General features: G+C 43.0%; 1 protein-coding gene across 1 annotated transcript in view; it reads left to right on the plus strand.

Moving 5' to 3' along the window:
• LOC139445527 (uncharacterized) overlaps nt 1–17,847 on the plus strand; it is a 113,195-nt gene that overhangs the window by 67,039 nt on the left and 28,309 nt on the right. The window contains exons 10-15 of the mRNA XM_071226669.1: nt 298–369; nt 1,174–1,245; nt 2,671–2,834; nt 9,140–9,283; nt 11,250–11,390; nt 14,061–14,243. Of these exons, the coding sequence (XP_071082770.1) occupies nt 298–369; nt 1,174–1,245; nt 2,671–2,834; nt 9,140–9,283; nt 11,250–11,390; nt 14,061–14,243 (776 nt within the window). The remainder of the gene's footprint in view (nt 1–297; nt 370–1,173; nt 1,246–2,670; nt 2,835–9,139; nt 9,284–11,249; nt 11,391–14,060; nt 14,244–17,847) is intronic.

The following is a 17,847-nucleotide window of genomic DNA, read 5'->3' on the forward strand; positions in this document are numbered from 1 at the left end:
GACGGGGGATCGAACGACCCACATTTCGCCCTCCGAGCTCAACGGAGGCGGTCAGAATGATTCAGATTTTCTTATCGAGGTGATGGATATTATGCATGAACATCATTATTGATCTATAATAATGACGTTGAATGTCAAAGTGTGATGTTCCCCATCAGGATCATGGTAAAATCTGTAACTTGGTATTAAGTCGCATGAATCACTGAGATTTTTATAAAGACATTGGAAAGATCAAAGCGTAAATTTGATAAGTAACTTTGATGTGTTCTTACTTGCTCGTTGTAATTTTACTTTCAGATATTTATCTCACAACAACATATCAATAATTCATCCGTCAGCTTTAAGTGGTTTAGAGAAACTGAGAGAAATGTAAGTAGGACTATTTATTTCATTGTTTATTGCTGAACCTATAGGAAGGTCATCACATGAAACTAACGAAGCTTTGGTTGGTTTGTTGTTTTACGCCGCATTCAGCAATATTCTAGCTATATGACGGCGGTCTGTAAATAATCGAGTCTGGACTAGACAATCCAGTGATTGATATCATTAGCATCGATCCACGCTATTGGGATCGATGATATAACTAACGAAAAAAATTGGATGTGTTACTAGTAATGTTACATCCTCGATTGTCCAGTGTATTGTTTATCTGTACAAGTATGATACCCTTGACACATCATATCAGTAGTGGAATCACCACCTCCATCGCTCCTGTCTCTAGCTTAGCACAGAATGTCTCGTGCTCTGATTTAATAATTGCATCCAAATGTTGTCGAAAGTGTGCTGAATATTAAAATCCATAATCATAATAATGATAATTAATAAAGCGACAAAACCCTTTCCATATCGAATAGAAATATCTGCATAAAGCAGAGTCCGACTATATCATGAGCATGTGTTTTCCAATCACTATCAAATTGCGATGATACCAAGTGTTCCCGAAAAGGTAAGCGTATTCTGCCTACACCGGTGGCACCTGTCACAAACGCATGCAAAGGCAGGTCAATTGTTCAAGATTTTTATCAGTTACAATATGCAATACATAAATGGAAATCGGTTAATCTTTGGGTGTTTTTGTTGTATTTTGTTGGTTTAGGATTAGAATAAGTGGTGAGCACTTCCCTATGTATCACACGCCTCTCTTTTAACGTGATATTGTGACTTTCATTGCAGTTATATAGAAGGGAACATGTTAAAGACTCTCCCCCATCAACTTCAGATGACATTTCACTACCTGGACAAAGTGTAAGTTCAGTGATATACAGTAAACTACGGTTATAACGAACACGCTTATAACGAACTGACGGTTATAACGAACTTACTTTTTGGGTCCCGACTATTTGCTGTAGTTATGCTGTATACATGCTTATAACGAACTACGGTTATAACGAACTAAAATTAGAAGTCCCTTTCAGTTCGTTATAACCGTACTTTACTGTAGGGGATTTGGAACCCTGGCACTGTTACTTTCAATCACTAGTTTGCATAGTCAGTAGTTGCTTGCTTACGTCAGCCGTCCTACAGCTAGAATATTGCTGACTGTGGCTTTAAACAACTCGCAGGCAACCAAGAGCAGTTAATACGAATCAGTAGCTATTGATCAGTCTGGTCAGACGGGTATTAATTAAGGATAATCTCATTAAAATCAAATCTTTTTTCTTTGATACGATATCCCTTTGTGAGAAGATCTGTGAACTCCTCGCGTCGGGTTAATTAGTTTTTGTCTCTATTCTGAAATTTTGATTTTAACATGCCAAAACTGACACACATCAAATGTTTTCCATTGATTGTAATGGGTGTTCATGCCATGTCGCTCTGAAACGACAGAGTATTTAAAAAAATCCACAATAATATAAGTGCGCGGCCTTTATTGTTGACAATCAGAATTGGCCGGTTAACTTCGTTTTCGAGATACAGAAATATCATACGCTGGTCCGAATGCTTCGCTCACTCGTACAGAGAATTTAGAAGCCTAGCCACTGATTGGCTGATTAGAAAGTTCACCAGACGCGACTTCGTGTCCGACCTTCACGCAGACAGATATCGTATCGGAGTCAAAAGTTCAGATGAGACTGAAGTCCTACAGTTTTCTAGATTGATATGTATACCTTGATACTTCCTGGTACGACGTCGACACCTGCCATAATGGCTAGCTTGACGTCCAAATAAATATAAATCATGGAGTAATGAGACGATTTCTTCCTTCTTCGTTTAAAACATTTCTATTTTATCTTTAAATCAATAGTGGTATTCAGCAGAAAAAAATGTTTGTCCATGGGGCTTTACGTATTGTTTTCTGAGTTTCCCATGACCCGCCCGCCCTTAATTTTCCCCGCCGCTGTGGAAAATTATGCACTCGTGGTAATTAATAAAATACTACTTCCATTCAGACTTATAAAAAAACCATGGTCTTTTCATAAAAAAATCGTTTCCGAAGCGAAGCGGCTGAATCTACGTCATAAATTAATTTAATGGTCCTAAGAGTTTTAAACTTTAACATGTCATGAAATAAGTTAAACAATTAGTGTACAACAGTTTTTTATTTATTTTATTTTTTTATTACGCCGCCCTCTCTCTTGCTGGTTGAGGTTGGAGATGGGAAAGGGGTGGCCTTGCGTTAATATGAGTATATGAGTCTCAGGTCAAGGAGTGGTTATTTTGTGTTTCCAGGAACCTGCTTGACAACCCCTGGCAGTGTGACTGTGGATTGGTCTGGCTGAGGAATTGGTACGATAACAAATCCTCCAGTTACTCAAGCCCGGTCTGCGAGTGGCCAGCTCACATCGCCATCCGAGACATTCATCCACAGGATATGCGCTGTCCATTAAATAACGGTAACAACTTGATCTCGGTTGACTATGGCTTCCATGTGGACAGAAAGGTGTCAGCAGCCATGGGCCCTGTGTGTCGATATCATTAAGACTATATACACTATATCACTATACACCAACAGAATAATCTTCATCTATGCCTTATCACCAGAACATTTGTTTTTACTTTGGAGTGAGTGAGTGAGTGAGTAAGTGAGTGAGTTGGGTTTAATGTCGCTTTTAACAATATTCCAGTTATATCGCGGCGTGTCAGCTTAATGTGGGAGGAAAGCCCGAAGTGATGCAGGTCTCAGACGTTTAACACATCAGTGAAACCCACGAGCACGGGTATGGTGCTGACAAACCTAGAAACATAATCTGGGCGAACCGGGATTCGAACCCACAATCATAGGTTTCTGGCGTGCCCAAGGGACGCAACTCTGCACAGCGAATTGCGGCGCCTTCGACGACTGCGCCACCCGTGCCCCCTTATACTTTGGACACATAAACTGACACGCAAAAAAAAGTATACACTTGAAAACTGGATTTGACCAAAACATTACAAACGTTATCAAAACGTTACAACAGTCGCATAAACACGGCAAAATTCAAGTCCAAAACACATCTATGATACCCGTAGCAAATACATCACCATCGAATAGCCAGTTCTTGTTTCATTTTTAGCGACCAGCAGACATGAGTGCATACTTTTTCCCCGGCAGTTTATACGGTTCACAAAACAGCTTTTTTTGGTTTGTTTTCGACAGCTGAGGTTGTTTCCATTTGTCGGATTACAAATTTTATCAAAGGAAAAAATGTCTTCTCGACCGTTAGTAACGTGCCTCGCCTAAAGGGGTTCAATCGCAATGGTTTAAGTAGGTGTATATTGTGAGATGATATCATTTGTTAAATAGATTTAATCAATGTAGGGGATTTGGCTTCGTGACCGAAGTTCTGATTTTGTTGCTCGAAATAGCGCAGGGGAATTAGTAGCACCAAGGGCTATTAGTTCGTGAACTCTGTGGATATCGTATTGTGGTTGCACGTTTTGATGAATAGCTATTTGAACCGTGGGATCTTGACGTCATTTGTCCGCGCAATGCTAATTGTGGTAAACACTGCTCATCCGGAACCCAGTTCGCAAAATCCACTTTCCGGACGAAATTGTTTGAACGAATAATTATTTAAAAGATGCATGCTATTTTGTGTTTGGAAATGCCGCATCGGCAATATTCCAGCAGTTTTGTCAAGGTAATCTGAAAATAGCCGAGTGGCTGATATTATGAGCAACTATCCGGGTAATATACCGTTTTGTCACTGAGCTGACCAACCAACGACTTTATTAGCCTATTTCGAAAAGAATATTGCACATAAGGAGCTGGGGATCTGACCTTACCGGGTCCCCGCGAGGTTATTACAAGGGACATTGGTCAACAACAAAGATTCCCTTACCGTATACAATAAACTACGGTTATAACGAACACGCTTATAACGAACTGACGGATATAACGAACTTACTTTTTTGGTCCCGACTATTTGCTGTTGTTATACTGTTTATATGCTTATAACGAACTAAAATTAGTAGTCCCTTTGAGTTCGTTATAACCGTACTTTACTGTACTGTAATTGTCCATTTGATTTTGCTGGAATTTGTACCGTGCGGATACCTGGGTTTTACTGTAAATTATTTCAAAACACTTAAATCACCAGGAAACAAATACTCTACAAGACAATTAATTGCGTCTTATAAAAATGTAGTTGGTATTAACGTCATCACAAACATGGGGATTTAGCAGACAAAATGAATTCGTAAAAGGCTGACATAAATATACTAACGGGCAAAAGAAACGCCACCAAACAATTTTCTGGTCTAAAACAAAACAGACGCAAAATTTAGTAACAGTTGATGTTTTATTATAAAAAAGCAATTATTCAAAAAGGGTATTTGAAAATGACAAGATCAAGAACCATGTACTTAAAGTTCTGCAGACACGTTTAGCATGCTAGGTGCGCTGTCCAGTATTCGATCACACCAGCAGAATCGACGTCGATTTCTTTTAAAGTGCTACCCACATAGTTCTGTATTGGATATGACACACACCCCCATCCCCACCCCCAGAACGTACAGAAGAGGGGGTGGGGGGGGGGGTATGCCACTCCTCCTGCAGGGCAATTGCCAGGGCATTCCTCGACGTTTCCGAATCTTGTGCCATGTTGGTCCCAGAGGTGCTCTTTGGGCGACATATCCGATGATCATGCTGGCCACTGTAATACGGTCACGTTGTTGGCGTTCAGAAAGTCGCAAGTGACTCGATCTGTGTGAGGGGTGGCGTTATCCTGCTGAAACAGCGTCCGTGGATGTCGTTGCAGGGAAGGCAGTACCACAGGCAGCAAAACCTCATGAATGTAACGACATACAGTGAGATTTCCATCGATGATGATCAGATCTGTCTTCTGGCCCCTGCAAATGCCACCCAGACCATGACACTACCACCTGCATGAGGAAATGGACAATAGGTGAAGCACCCGTAAATTCCTGTGGTCTTCCTGTGGGGTCGTGACCTTGGGTCTTCTACTCCCCGGCCTGTCTGCAGTACTGCCAGTTTGCCTGTGACGTGTGACAAGTCTGGCAATGGTGCACTTGAAGCAGCCCATGATCCTAGCAACGTGCTTCTGCGTCGCTCCAATTTGCAACATACCGATGGCTCTCTCTCTCTCTCTCTCTCTCTCTCTCTCTCTCTCTGCTCTGCGGTTAGTCGAGGCATGTTCGTTGTTTTAAACGGTTTCATGTGATGAGAGAGTGCAATCCTGCTAATGTTTTATACCAGAATTTCATACGGGTAGCTTCGTGCACATTTTACATTTTTAGTGATAAAATTCACTTTTTTTCGCAAATCACGTGAAGCATGTGCACATGTTCACAGGGAATAGGTAAGTTGCATTCCAGCTATGTTCCTGCTGTTTGGCAAATTTGTTGAAAACTGACGACCATTATTTATTTGGAGGCGTTTCTTTGGCCCTCAGTTTATGTAAATAGACAGCGATAAAACCATTTCCATATTCATAAGAAAGCAGGTTCAAAAACTCCATTGTACGGTTCCGACTGTATCATGTTTATGAATGGCAATCAAGTAGTGAAGACAACAGGTGTTCGCGAACAGATGGCACCAATCACAAAGACATGCACAGGCACATTAATTGTTTATCTGGGGGAAAAACACGAGAACATAAATACATCACCCACGTTAGAGGGATTGCTCGAGTCTGAGAAGACATCATTTTAGGTGCTAATAGGACACATACTCCTGTATGCCATTCACCTTTGTGAGGCGACAGTTAATTACGAATTCGTCGAGAGTCCAGAGAAATGGGGCCCATTTGTCAAGCCCGCTCTCAACGTCAATTATGTTTAGATTTGATGTGTAACGTCGTTTTTCGATGAATATGTATGTCACGTCACTTGTTGTAACCCACTTTGGGACAGATGTCGGGAACCGTGTTCGAAGTATGACTTTTGTCTCACTTTTGCGATTGGCTTTTTTTACAATCGATGTTTAGTAGTTTGAAAAGAGCCACTCAGAGTGAGTGAGTGAGTTGGGTTTAACGCCGCTTTTAACAGTATTCCAGTTATATCACGGCGTGTAAGCTTAATGTGTTGCAGGTCTCAGACGTTTACCACTTCGGTGAAACCCACGAGCATGGGTATGGTGCTGACAAACCTAGAAACATAATCGGGGAGAACCGGGATTCGAACCCACAATCATAGATTTCTGGCGTGCCCAAGGGACGCAGCTCTGCTCAGCGAATCGCGGCGCCTCAGACGACTGGGCCACCCGTGCCCCCAGAGTCACTCAGAACATTGACATCTCGTCGGTATTGTGTGGATAGTCGTTCCACGTGACGTCAAGGGCTGTCATAGTATGTTACCTACAACTCGTATACTTACTGATGGGGCGGTCGGGTAGGCTAGTGGTTAAAGCCTTTGCTCATCACGCCGAAGACCCGGGTTCGATTCCCGACATGGGTAAATTGCGTGAAGCCCATTTCTGGTGTCCTCCGCCGTGGTATTGCTGGAATATTGCTAAAAGCGGCGTAAAACCATACTCACTCACCCACTCGTACTCTTACGCGAATTAATGATCCAATTCTCCAACAGAAAACGTAATTTACAAGGAACTAATATGGTTTCTGGATTTATATTGTAAACATATATTTTGATATATATTTTATTTGCACTGCACATTTTCATATTTGAAATAACATTATTCTATCTTCAAAAAATATTTTTAATCCGAGTTTTCAGAAAGTTTATCTATATGGTAATATTTCACAGTCAACAGATCTGCTGCTTTTGTTTTTTTTCCGAGTGATTAAGTTCGGTGGTATATAATCACGCATTTCTCTCTCATATGTTCTATGATGTGTATGTCTGAATTTGAAACCCTTTCTGTAACCTGCAAGAAGACTCGTCCTGCTGGTTTAGAAAGACTCGTTCTGCTGGTTTAGAAAGATCCGATTCAGTCTTACAGTATGTGGCATGGCATTGTCGTGTTGAAACAATGACCCTGCTGTTGGTTTTGTAAGAACGGAAGCACAACTGGCTGCAACACTTGGTCTCTGTACTGCACAGCGTTCAGGTTTCCCTGTATAATCACCAAATCAGTCTTCTGATCTCCACATTGTTAAAGCGTTCGCTCGTCACGCCGAAGACCCGGGTTCGATCCCCGACATGGGTACAATGTGTGAAGCCCATTTCTGGTGTCCCCCGTCGCGATATTGCTGGAATATTGCTAAAAGCGGCGTAAAACCATACTCACTCACTCACTCACTCACTCACTCACTCACTCACTCACTCACTCACATCTCCACAAACACCGCCCCACACCATGACCTCTCGAATACACGCCAGAGCCAAACGTTACCCTCTGCGTCGATAAACTCGTTCTCTGCCGTCATTTCGAAACCAGTTAAACCGACTTTCATCAGTAAACAGCACTCGACGCCAATTTCTCACTTGCCAGCGTCGAACCTGCCTCGCCCATCGCAGTCTCAGGCGTCGATGTTGAGCAGTCAGTACCATTCCTCGGAAAGGACGATACGCTCGGATACCAGTAGCGCGAAGTCGTCGTAGTACTGTACGTTGCCTAATGGGATGTCCCAACGCTGTTGCTGCCGTCGCCGTCGCCGTTACGAATCTGTTTCACAGGTGAATGAGCCGTATCTGACCATCTTCCAGTGGTGGTGTCACTCGGGATCGTCCGGTTCTAGGCCTGTCTTGTGACCTCCCTCTCTGCCTGTACCGTTGAATCAGCCTGGCTACTGTCAAGGTGTTCAACCAAACCTTCTGGCAATTTGGACCTGTGTTGCCCCTATTTCGGCCATACCGATGGCTCTCACTCTCTCTCTGCTCCTGTGACAGTCTTGGCATTTCTTTTGTGTGCTTTCATCACGTGTGGTTATACCCTGCAGACGAACGCATTCATACCGCTAACATGCACGTGCAGTTTATGCCATCGGCGGGAAACCTGTTGCACCATTTTTTTTGTCACCGCACGAGCGCCGTCAAAGGTGGCGCGTTCGGGTGAGCTGTTTTGGGGTACCTGTTCCTGGGCAGTCATATTCCCAATACCCACTTTCCACTAGTTATCGCTGTTTTCAGGAAAATTACAAATTGCCAACCTATACTTTCTTTTGCCGCTTAGTTTAGTTCATGAAATATCATGTTTCTCGAAAAACGAACCCAGATCCAAGTCTTTTTCGAGTTCGCTCCATTGGAACTGAGACATGTGACAGGCTGTCTGAAGTCATCTTAGCTGAGAAACATTTAAGAACAAAACTTATCAATGATACCGTGAAGAGGATGCTGTGTATAACCTCCCTTTCTCTTTCACTGACAGGAGAGATTAAACTTTCCTGGAAGATCAATCAGTTACGGAACATTCTCAGATTTCGTGTCAGTTCCGTCATTCAGACACCGACAGTTCTGAAGTAACAACATTAGTCCTGACAGTTCACGGGGCAATCTGATATTCAGGAAGAACCAAGTAAAAAGTACCTGCTTTAAAAAGTGGATGTCATTTTTGCTGGTGGTTTTACTTTGCTCACAAATTTCCACAATGGTCATTCAAAGTTACAAGCAGCCAATCCCTCCGGAGAAACTGAAGGGGCTGTTCTATCATACTATTGATGCGTTTACAGAACTAGCCTCTATCCGTCTTTAGTGTGTTTGCCAGTCTAAAATTCTAATTGCTTGTGTATGATACGTTTACAGAAATGTTACGACCCCTTCATGAAATACTAGTTATAACATGACCATATTTATTTTGCAGTCTCCCTGCATGTGGCCTGTCACGTGACCTCCTGGTCAGGAGGGGATGAGTGTCCACTGTGTCCAGCGTTCCGCAAAGTGGACAAAGACAATTCTTGTACATGTCTCCCTGGGTACACGCGCAACGTCACCGACGTCTGTAGTCGTACGTACATCATGTTACACCCATACACCTACTCAACGCACAAACTCGTTATGTTACTCGTAGCGCCAACCTCACCGACGTCTGTTGTCGTACGTACATCATGTTAACCCATACACCTACTCAACGTACAAACTCGTTATGTTACTCGTAGCGCCAACCACACCGACGTCTGTAGTCGTACGTACATCATGTTACACCCATACACGTACTCAACGCACAAACTCGTTATGTTACTCGTAGCGCCAACCACACCGACGTCTGTTGTCGTACGTACATCATGTTACACCCATACACGTACTCAACGCACAAACTCGTTATGTTACTCGTAGCGCCAACCACACCGACATCTGTAGTCGTACGTACATCATGTTACACCCATACACGTACTCAACGCACAAACTCGTTATGTTACTCGTAGCGCCAACCACACCGACGTCTGTAGTCGTACGTACATCATGTTACACCCATACACGTACTCAACGCACAAACTCGTTATGTTACTCGTAGCGCCAACCACACCGACGTCTGTTGTCGTACGTACATCATGTTACACCCATACACGTACTCAACGTACAAACTCGTAATGTTACTCGTAGCGCCAACCACACCGACGTCTGTTGTAGTACGTACATCATGTTACACCCATACACGTACTCAACGCACAAACTCGTTATGTTACTCGTAGCGCCAACCACACCGACGTCTGTAGTCGTACGTACATCATGTTACACCCATACACGTACTCAACGTACAAACTCGTAATGTTACTCGTAGCGCCAACCACACCGACGTCTGTTGTCGTACGTACATCATGTTACACCCATACACGTACTCAACGCACAAACTCGTTATGTTACTCGTAGCGCCAACCACACCGACGTCTGTAGTCGTACGTACATCATGTTACACCCATACACGTACTCAACGCACAAACTCGTAATGTTACTCGTAGCGCCAACCACACCGACGTCTGTAGTCGCACGTACATCATGTTACACCCATACACCTACTCAACGCACAAACTCGTTATGTTACTCGTAGCGCCAACCACGCCGACGTCTGTTGTCGTACCTACATCATGTTACACCCATACACGTACTCAACGCACAAACTCGTTATGTTACTCGTAGCGCCAACCACACCGACGTCTGTAGTCGTACGTACATCATGTTACACCCATACACCTACTCAACGCACAAACTCGTTATGTTACTCGTAGCGCCAACCACACCGACGTCTGTTGTCGTACCTACATCATGTTACACCCATACACGTACTCAACGCACAAACTCGTTATGTTACTCGTAGCGCCAACCACACCGACGTCTGTAGTCGTACGTACGTCATGTTAACCCAACTGGGTTAGTGGTTAGAAATACTCGATATGCCAATCGTAACATAAGGGGTAGTCGTACATGACCACGTCAATCACACCAACGTTTGTAGACAGTAAATGTCAATTATAGCGTAAATCAAATAACGTCCGCACGCACGCGCACGCACGCGCACGCACACGCACACACACACACACACACACACACACACACACACACAGAGTGTATGCACGTCATTATATAAGAACAATAGACCCGTGAAGATATCCGGGGTAGAATAGGTCTTCAGCAACCCTGGTTTGCCGTAAAAGGCGACTATGCTTGTCGTAAAAGGCCTGTTGTAAAAGGCGACTAACGGGAACAGGTGGTCAGGCTCGCTGACATGGTTGATGCATGTCATCGTATCCCAGTCGTGTAGATCGATGCTCATGATGTCAATTCTCTGGATTGTCTGGGCAAGACCTGATTATTTACAGACCGCCGTCATACAGCTGGAATATTGCCAGTGCGGCGTTAAACAACAAACAAAAAGAACAATAATCCTGAACGCGACGCCCCATTTCATCTCACCTCACCTCACTTTTTCATGAGAGAACGTTACAAATAGCCTCTCTCTGACTTCTGTCTTGCAGCATGTCCACTGGGGTTCTACAAAGCAAGCTCTGGCCCCGGTCCCTGTGTGCCATGTGATGAAAGGTCAAGTACTATTACTTCCGGGTCAGACACGTGTGTTTGTGCACCAGGCTGGACAATGCGTCGGGGCAGATGTCGAGGTATGTTGGATACAACATTGCCACATCTATAGGGCATATCCTCGAGCACTAGGTTCACATCAGTCTCGTAGGTCAGAATTGAGAAGAATCCATATTGCATCAGGATTCGCTAGTTTCATTCGTTCACATAACTGTCACATTACATATTTGAATCTGAGGACAGTCGTGCATGACGTATGCAAATTTTATACCTAATTAATATAAACAATGCAAAAAGTCTATTCCCAAATCGACCGACATGGTGTACGAACTATATGCAGAGAGATCGATCGGTATGGCGTTTTATTTAAAGAGCAATTATGCAATATCACTACTCAATTGCGCCGCGTGGTATTATGTAAACCGAGTGGCCCCAATGATCCCCGAGGAACGGAACGATGCCCAGGTCTGAGTCGATTGATGTGGTTGATATTTATTGCTTCATCAGTTAATCGATATTACCAATTGCATCTTTCCTAGACTGATAACAGAATCAACAGAGGGATTCTGAACACAGTATGGGGACAATGCCTCCCTACGTAGACTTCTATAGCACTTACACGCTGTCATTATATGGTATCCATCCCCGACTTAAGACATTAAGGTTTTGCGAATGAATACAAGTCGATGCCCCTTCCAAAGTTATGTTATGCTTAAGGAATTAGATGAGAACTGAAAAGTCAATTGGGCATCGCATGTGAAACACGTGTTTTTTAATAGCGATTTTGCGTCTGTGTGGTTATTTCAAGATGTCAGTGAAAAGAAAATGTTTTTATCTGCGCTCAGAAGACGCTTAAGAGATATATAGTTCCAATCATGGCACCACAGCTTGGAGTGAGTGAGTATGGTTTTCGCCGCTTTTAGCAATATTCCAGCAATATCACGGCGAGGGACACCAGAAATGGGCTTCACACATTGTACCCATGTCGGGAAGCGAACCCGGGTCTTCGGCGTTACGAGCGAACGCTTTAACCACTAGGCTACCCGACAGCCCCACCACAGCTTGGAGACGTCTACCCTTTCAGTTCATTATGCAAATATAAAATCTTTTCTGCAACCCGAATTACATATGACTGTACTGAGAGACAAACGATGAGTTAGAGCAATGTGTAAGTTTCGAATATTTTTTCACAACTTTCGAGTCAACATTATTCGTAAAAGGTAATGTTAAATGTACCTCAAACAGAATTTATATGTAAAGAATGTGACTTTTGTTTAGTAGAGAATGAATACGATGTCTACTAGAAAGTAATATTACGTTTGCAACTTTATTTAACTCCTGTGATATTAATGTACTACCCTTGATAGCTTTATATTTATGTAAATTATTAAACATGAGATCGTCAAAGTGGGAACACCCTGGACATGTGAACTAAAATATGGTTTACCTTACAACTGTAGTTTGGGCCATGTGGCCTGAATTACGAATTAAACTTGATTGATTGATAGGACATGTTGTTAAGATGGCCATGATACAAAGTCTGTTCTGGCAGGCCTTCCAATTACCACAGCTAATTGGAAATTATGCCTCATTCCATTTAAAACAGGGAGGTCAGAGGAGATGTTTCACAAGTAAATAGTCATTTCACTTGAGCTTACTTAATATTTCCATTCGGCAGACCATTCACAAACAGAGAGACAGACAGACAGATTTATTTATATAAGACCATTCGACCCATTGTGCAAAATATATTTAAATTATATTTATCTAAGAGTTACCTAATTGATACTTTTTTGTGTATGTGTTGAGAACACGTACATTAGAAATTTTGCAAAATGTATCATTGTATCGTTGTTGGATAGTTGACAGAGTCTTTCTAAACAAAAATTATTATGATTATGAAGACCATTCACCAGAGTAGTGTCATTCTTGAATAAGACAATCATACCCTCTTTACCAACAAACAGAAAGAAATTAGTCTTCAATCATATGACATATCCACATCCATACCGAAACCGTGGGGTCGTATTCGTCGGTTTTCATCGCCAATATTTTATTCATTTAATTACATTTAATAATCATTCTTCCACCTGTATGTTATTATTCTGCTGGAACACTTATTTGACCTTAACAAACTTATGTGTGTATTGAGCGAATATGACACATCAGTGACTAAATGGTGTCCGATGCAATTCCATATTTTGACTTTTACCATAAGTTCCTGTTTTTAATTCTGCGAAACATTTACTTGTCTTTGCATGTATTTGTGACAAATACCACAGATGGAGCAGGATAAGCTCAGCTCTTCGCGAACACCTGTTATCGTCACTATTTGATTGTGATTTCGTAGGATGTAGTCGGAATCGTACAACGGACTCTGCTTTTAGTTGAGATTTCTTATGAATATGGAAATGGTTTTGCTGAAGTCGACCACCTATCCTATATTCCATTATTTTTTCAGAATAACCTTCATCAAAATATTAACACATAAAAATATCAATCATGTTTTTCTTCTTCTATAGTTGAATGTCACGTTATGTGTAAATGACTTTGAACGTAACAGCATACAGCGAACACCTTGAGTCAGGGATCCATTTATATAATTTTCACCCCTGTTTGTCCTTTTATGCATAATCATTTCGGCGGATAATCATCGAGACTGGTTATTCTCAGGCGTTGACGTTGTATATTTTATCAGTATTCCGTAACATGTATTCATGCATTTCTTTAACGAAAGGCTTTTTTCTCAGAGTGCCCGGAAAATACGTACAAGTCTCAGTTCGGGCTCCACGCATGCGTACCCTGTCAGGAGCACGCCTTTAGCCCAGAGGGCAGCACCGGACAGGAAATGTGTCAGTGTCTTGATGACGCAGGCAGACCGATCAAGGACGTCACGACGTGCGAGGCGCCACTACGACCATACCGAGTCACAGGTAGTCCCTTCTGTTTTAGTCTGTTTAGTGCGTGAGTATTCGTGTTAATAATAATATACTAACACGCAAAAGAAACGCAAGTCGAGTATGCAGTATACATGTTATTTATTTTCAACAGTAAAGACAAGAAATACTAATAGGGCAAGATTGACAAAAATTTGACTGAAGACAGTTTAATGGATTAAAAGGCAGATGACATAATTGGGTTTTTCAAATGTTAAGGGATTACACAGTTTCGGGTCAATACCCAAAATGTCAGTCAATACCTGGTATGACCACCATAAGCATTGATCACTGCCACACATCTCCTGTACATTGAATGGATCAGACGATTTGTGAAGGCCCTAGGGATCCTCCTGCACACATCCAGAGGAGCTGTGCATAGTTCATCGGCAGTTGTAGAGACTGGGCGCACATTGTGTAGACGCCTTTGAACCTCATCCCACAAGTGTTTGATGGGGTTCAGATCAGGGCTGAGGGCTGGTCACGGTAGAACACGGATGTTGAGTTGTTGCAGAAAGGCCATGGTAGCTCTGGCAACATGGGGACGAGCGTTGTCCTGTTGGAAAATGTGTTGTTGATGTTGTGCAACAAAAGGAACAACGTGAGGTCTGATCCGTGGTTGGAGAACAGGACGACGTGCTGGTCGGCGACATCTGAGGTTGTTGGAACGGAGACGTCGGATCACAGAGTCCCGGCTAATGTGTCGATTATGTGTTCCTATGGTCTGTCGAGCACTTTCACTTGGAGTTAGGAACGGATGTCGCTGGTGTTGACGGGTAATCTGCCGATGTTGTCGAGCTGTGGTGACCCTTGGAGGACCGCTCCGAGGAAGGTCATCTGTGGTCTGTGTAGCATTGTATCGATGCAGGAGACGGTAAATTGTGGTTATGTTAACGTTGAAATGACGGGCAACATCTTGGACAGACTCTCCAGCTTGCAAACGTCCGATAGCCTGGTTTCTCTTAATTTGAGTTAGGCGTGGCATTGTTGACCCAGGAGTGGTAGGTCTAAGAATCGGCCACAGTTTTATACCCACTACAGTTCGTGACAGTTCGTGCATTTTCGATTTCGCGAGAAATGGGTGCATGATACCCACAAATTCATTGAAATGGTGCATTTTGGCGATTCGTTTTTTATGTTGCATTTTTACTCGGGGCTTCCAAAATGCAACCAAAAATATTGATAACACCATCAGGCTTCATTACATGCTAAAAGTCGTATCAATTTATGGTTCCGTGTTTGTTACCTATTTGCTTAAAACCACTTGCGTTTCTTTTGCGTGTGAGTATACATAATAAGTATATTTATACTGCGCTAGATGCCACACACTGGTGTATGCTCAAAGCGCTACGGTAATATCATCCCGGCCAATGGATCAGTGTGCTTTTGAATGTCATTCTCAGCTCCCTTGGGAGTCTACAACCGAATTTGCCTATGAGACACTTGAAGGTTAATACTCACATTACCGTCTTCTCCTGCTGGTACTCATTCACTGAACATGGGCATGTTCCGAACAAACTCGCTTGCCTCAGGAGACACCAGATATAACATGGCCTAGAAAATTGACAAACACTTTCAGGTTATGACAAGTACAGACCACCTCCGTGGTCTCGTGGTAGAGCGGAAGGTTCGTGATTCGATTCCCGGGCACGTCATACCAAAAGACGTTAAAAGATTGTGCTTGTTGTTATCCTGCCTTGCCCTCGGTATTAAGGGGCTAAAGCGAGGACTGGTCGGCTTGGAGTCAGTAAACTGTGTCTAAGTTGGGAATTCATGTTAAACTTCGACATGGCATCTCAGTGGGCTAGCACTATAAATCGGCATTAGTTCAGACTAGTAGAAGAAGACACACAGGTGCATGCACGTTGCTATATAAACTCTTCAAAAAATAAAACGCATAGGTAGTATGTAGTTCATTCAACCTGACTACACAAAAAATCCGGTATATAAATTTGTTATATGTTATTGGAAAATGTCGGTTGCCTGATATTCGACAAACGGTGCGTCAAAACGCAGCCATTATCGATTTGCAATGTCTTAAAAAGCATTGTTTTCACACTTGTTTAAAAACGTCATGGGGGAAACAGTAAAGCAAAATGCACGTGCAAGTTATGGCATTCGTAACTCGTGGTGGTGGCTATAAAAGGGCAAGCATAAGCCAATGATTTGTCATTCAATTGTGAACAAGTTCGAAATTGCCGAGAATCAACGCTGCCGATCGGAACATCGCCATAGGACGTATCCAAAGGGGGAATCGCAGTCATCTGTTGCACGACACTTCAACGTCCACCACAGCACCATTTGCCGCCTTTGAGACCGATACACACAGTTCAATTCCACTGCAGACCGTCCGAGAACCGTTCGACCAAGAGTTACCACCTCTGCACAGGGTCGCTACATTCGACTGTCCCACCTACGTCATTGCAATGCCACAGCTACGGAGACTGCAGGACGAATCCCTGGCTTGGGGAGGATATCGGACTGTCATGTACCATCTTCGCGAGGTTGGAATCCGATCCAGAAGACCAATTATCGGTCCCTGTTTTGCAAAAGATTCATCGACAGCGACGCTTGCGTTGGTGCCATACCTTACAGCCTTGGAATTTGAGAAAACGGAGACAAGTGGGGTTTAGCGATGAATCACGATTTCTTCTTCACCGGCTAGATGAAAGACGACGTGTTTATCGTCGTCGAAATGAGCGTTTTATCCCTCATTGTGTACGTGATTTCGACAATTTCGGTGGCGGTGGTGTCTTGTTGCGGGAGGCCATGTCCTACACCACGAGATCTGACTTGGTTGTGGTTCAGGGAAATTTGACAGCAAATTGCTACATGAATCAAATTCATCAACCTCACCTTCTTCCAATCATAGACCGCTAGAGGGAGTTGTTTCAACAGGACAACGCTCCACCGCACACAGCTCGTGTCACGGTAGACTACCTTCATAATGCTAACATCAACGTCTTGCCCTGGCCGTCGAGATCTCCAAATCTCAAACCAATCGAACACCTCTGGGATGAACTCGATCGACGTGTACGTCAACGTCAGGACACGCCGCAGACACTCCCAAAACTGGCCGACGCGTTACAAGCCAAATGGCGCAGAATTCCACAGGACAGAATTCGTACACTTATCAGTGCCGAGGAGATGCAAAGCAGTGATTGCTGTCCGGGGTCACACGAGTTCAGCGCTACCTTCTGGCCTTATGTGACATGACAATGAACAGTTTTCAGTGCCTTTGTACAACGACAACATGTGACTATCGAGCTCCAAAATTTCATATTTGTATCTATGATACTAAATTTAAATATATCGACTTTATTAGGTAAAATACATTTACTAAAAATCTACCTTTGCGTTTCTTGTTTTGAAGAGTGTAAGTGCAATACTCTGGCTACGTTAAACCGCGCTTCACCTCACCTCACATTACAAGTACTGCAGATAAAACACGTCCCAGACTAGAGAACTGTCGATACCCTAATGGAATTTGATTGTGGAGACAAATACTTTACTTTTCATGTTTTGCTAGAACATCCATACAGCCTGTCCAATGTGACAAAGAAAAACGCAAATCATATAATGGTTCGTAGCAAAAGTGTAC

This window comes from Haliotis cracherodii, unplaced genomic scaffold (assembly GCF_022045235.1).
Source record: "Haliotis cracherodii isolate W230 unplaced genomic scaffold, xgHalCrac1.p SCAF_6, whole genome shotgun sequence".
Classification (NCBI taxonomy): Eukaryota; Metazoa; Mollusca; class Gastropoda; order Lepetellida; family Haliotidae; genus Haliotis; species Haliotis cracherodii.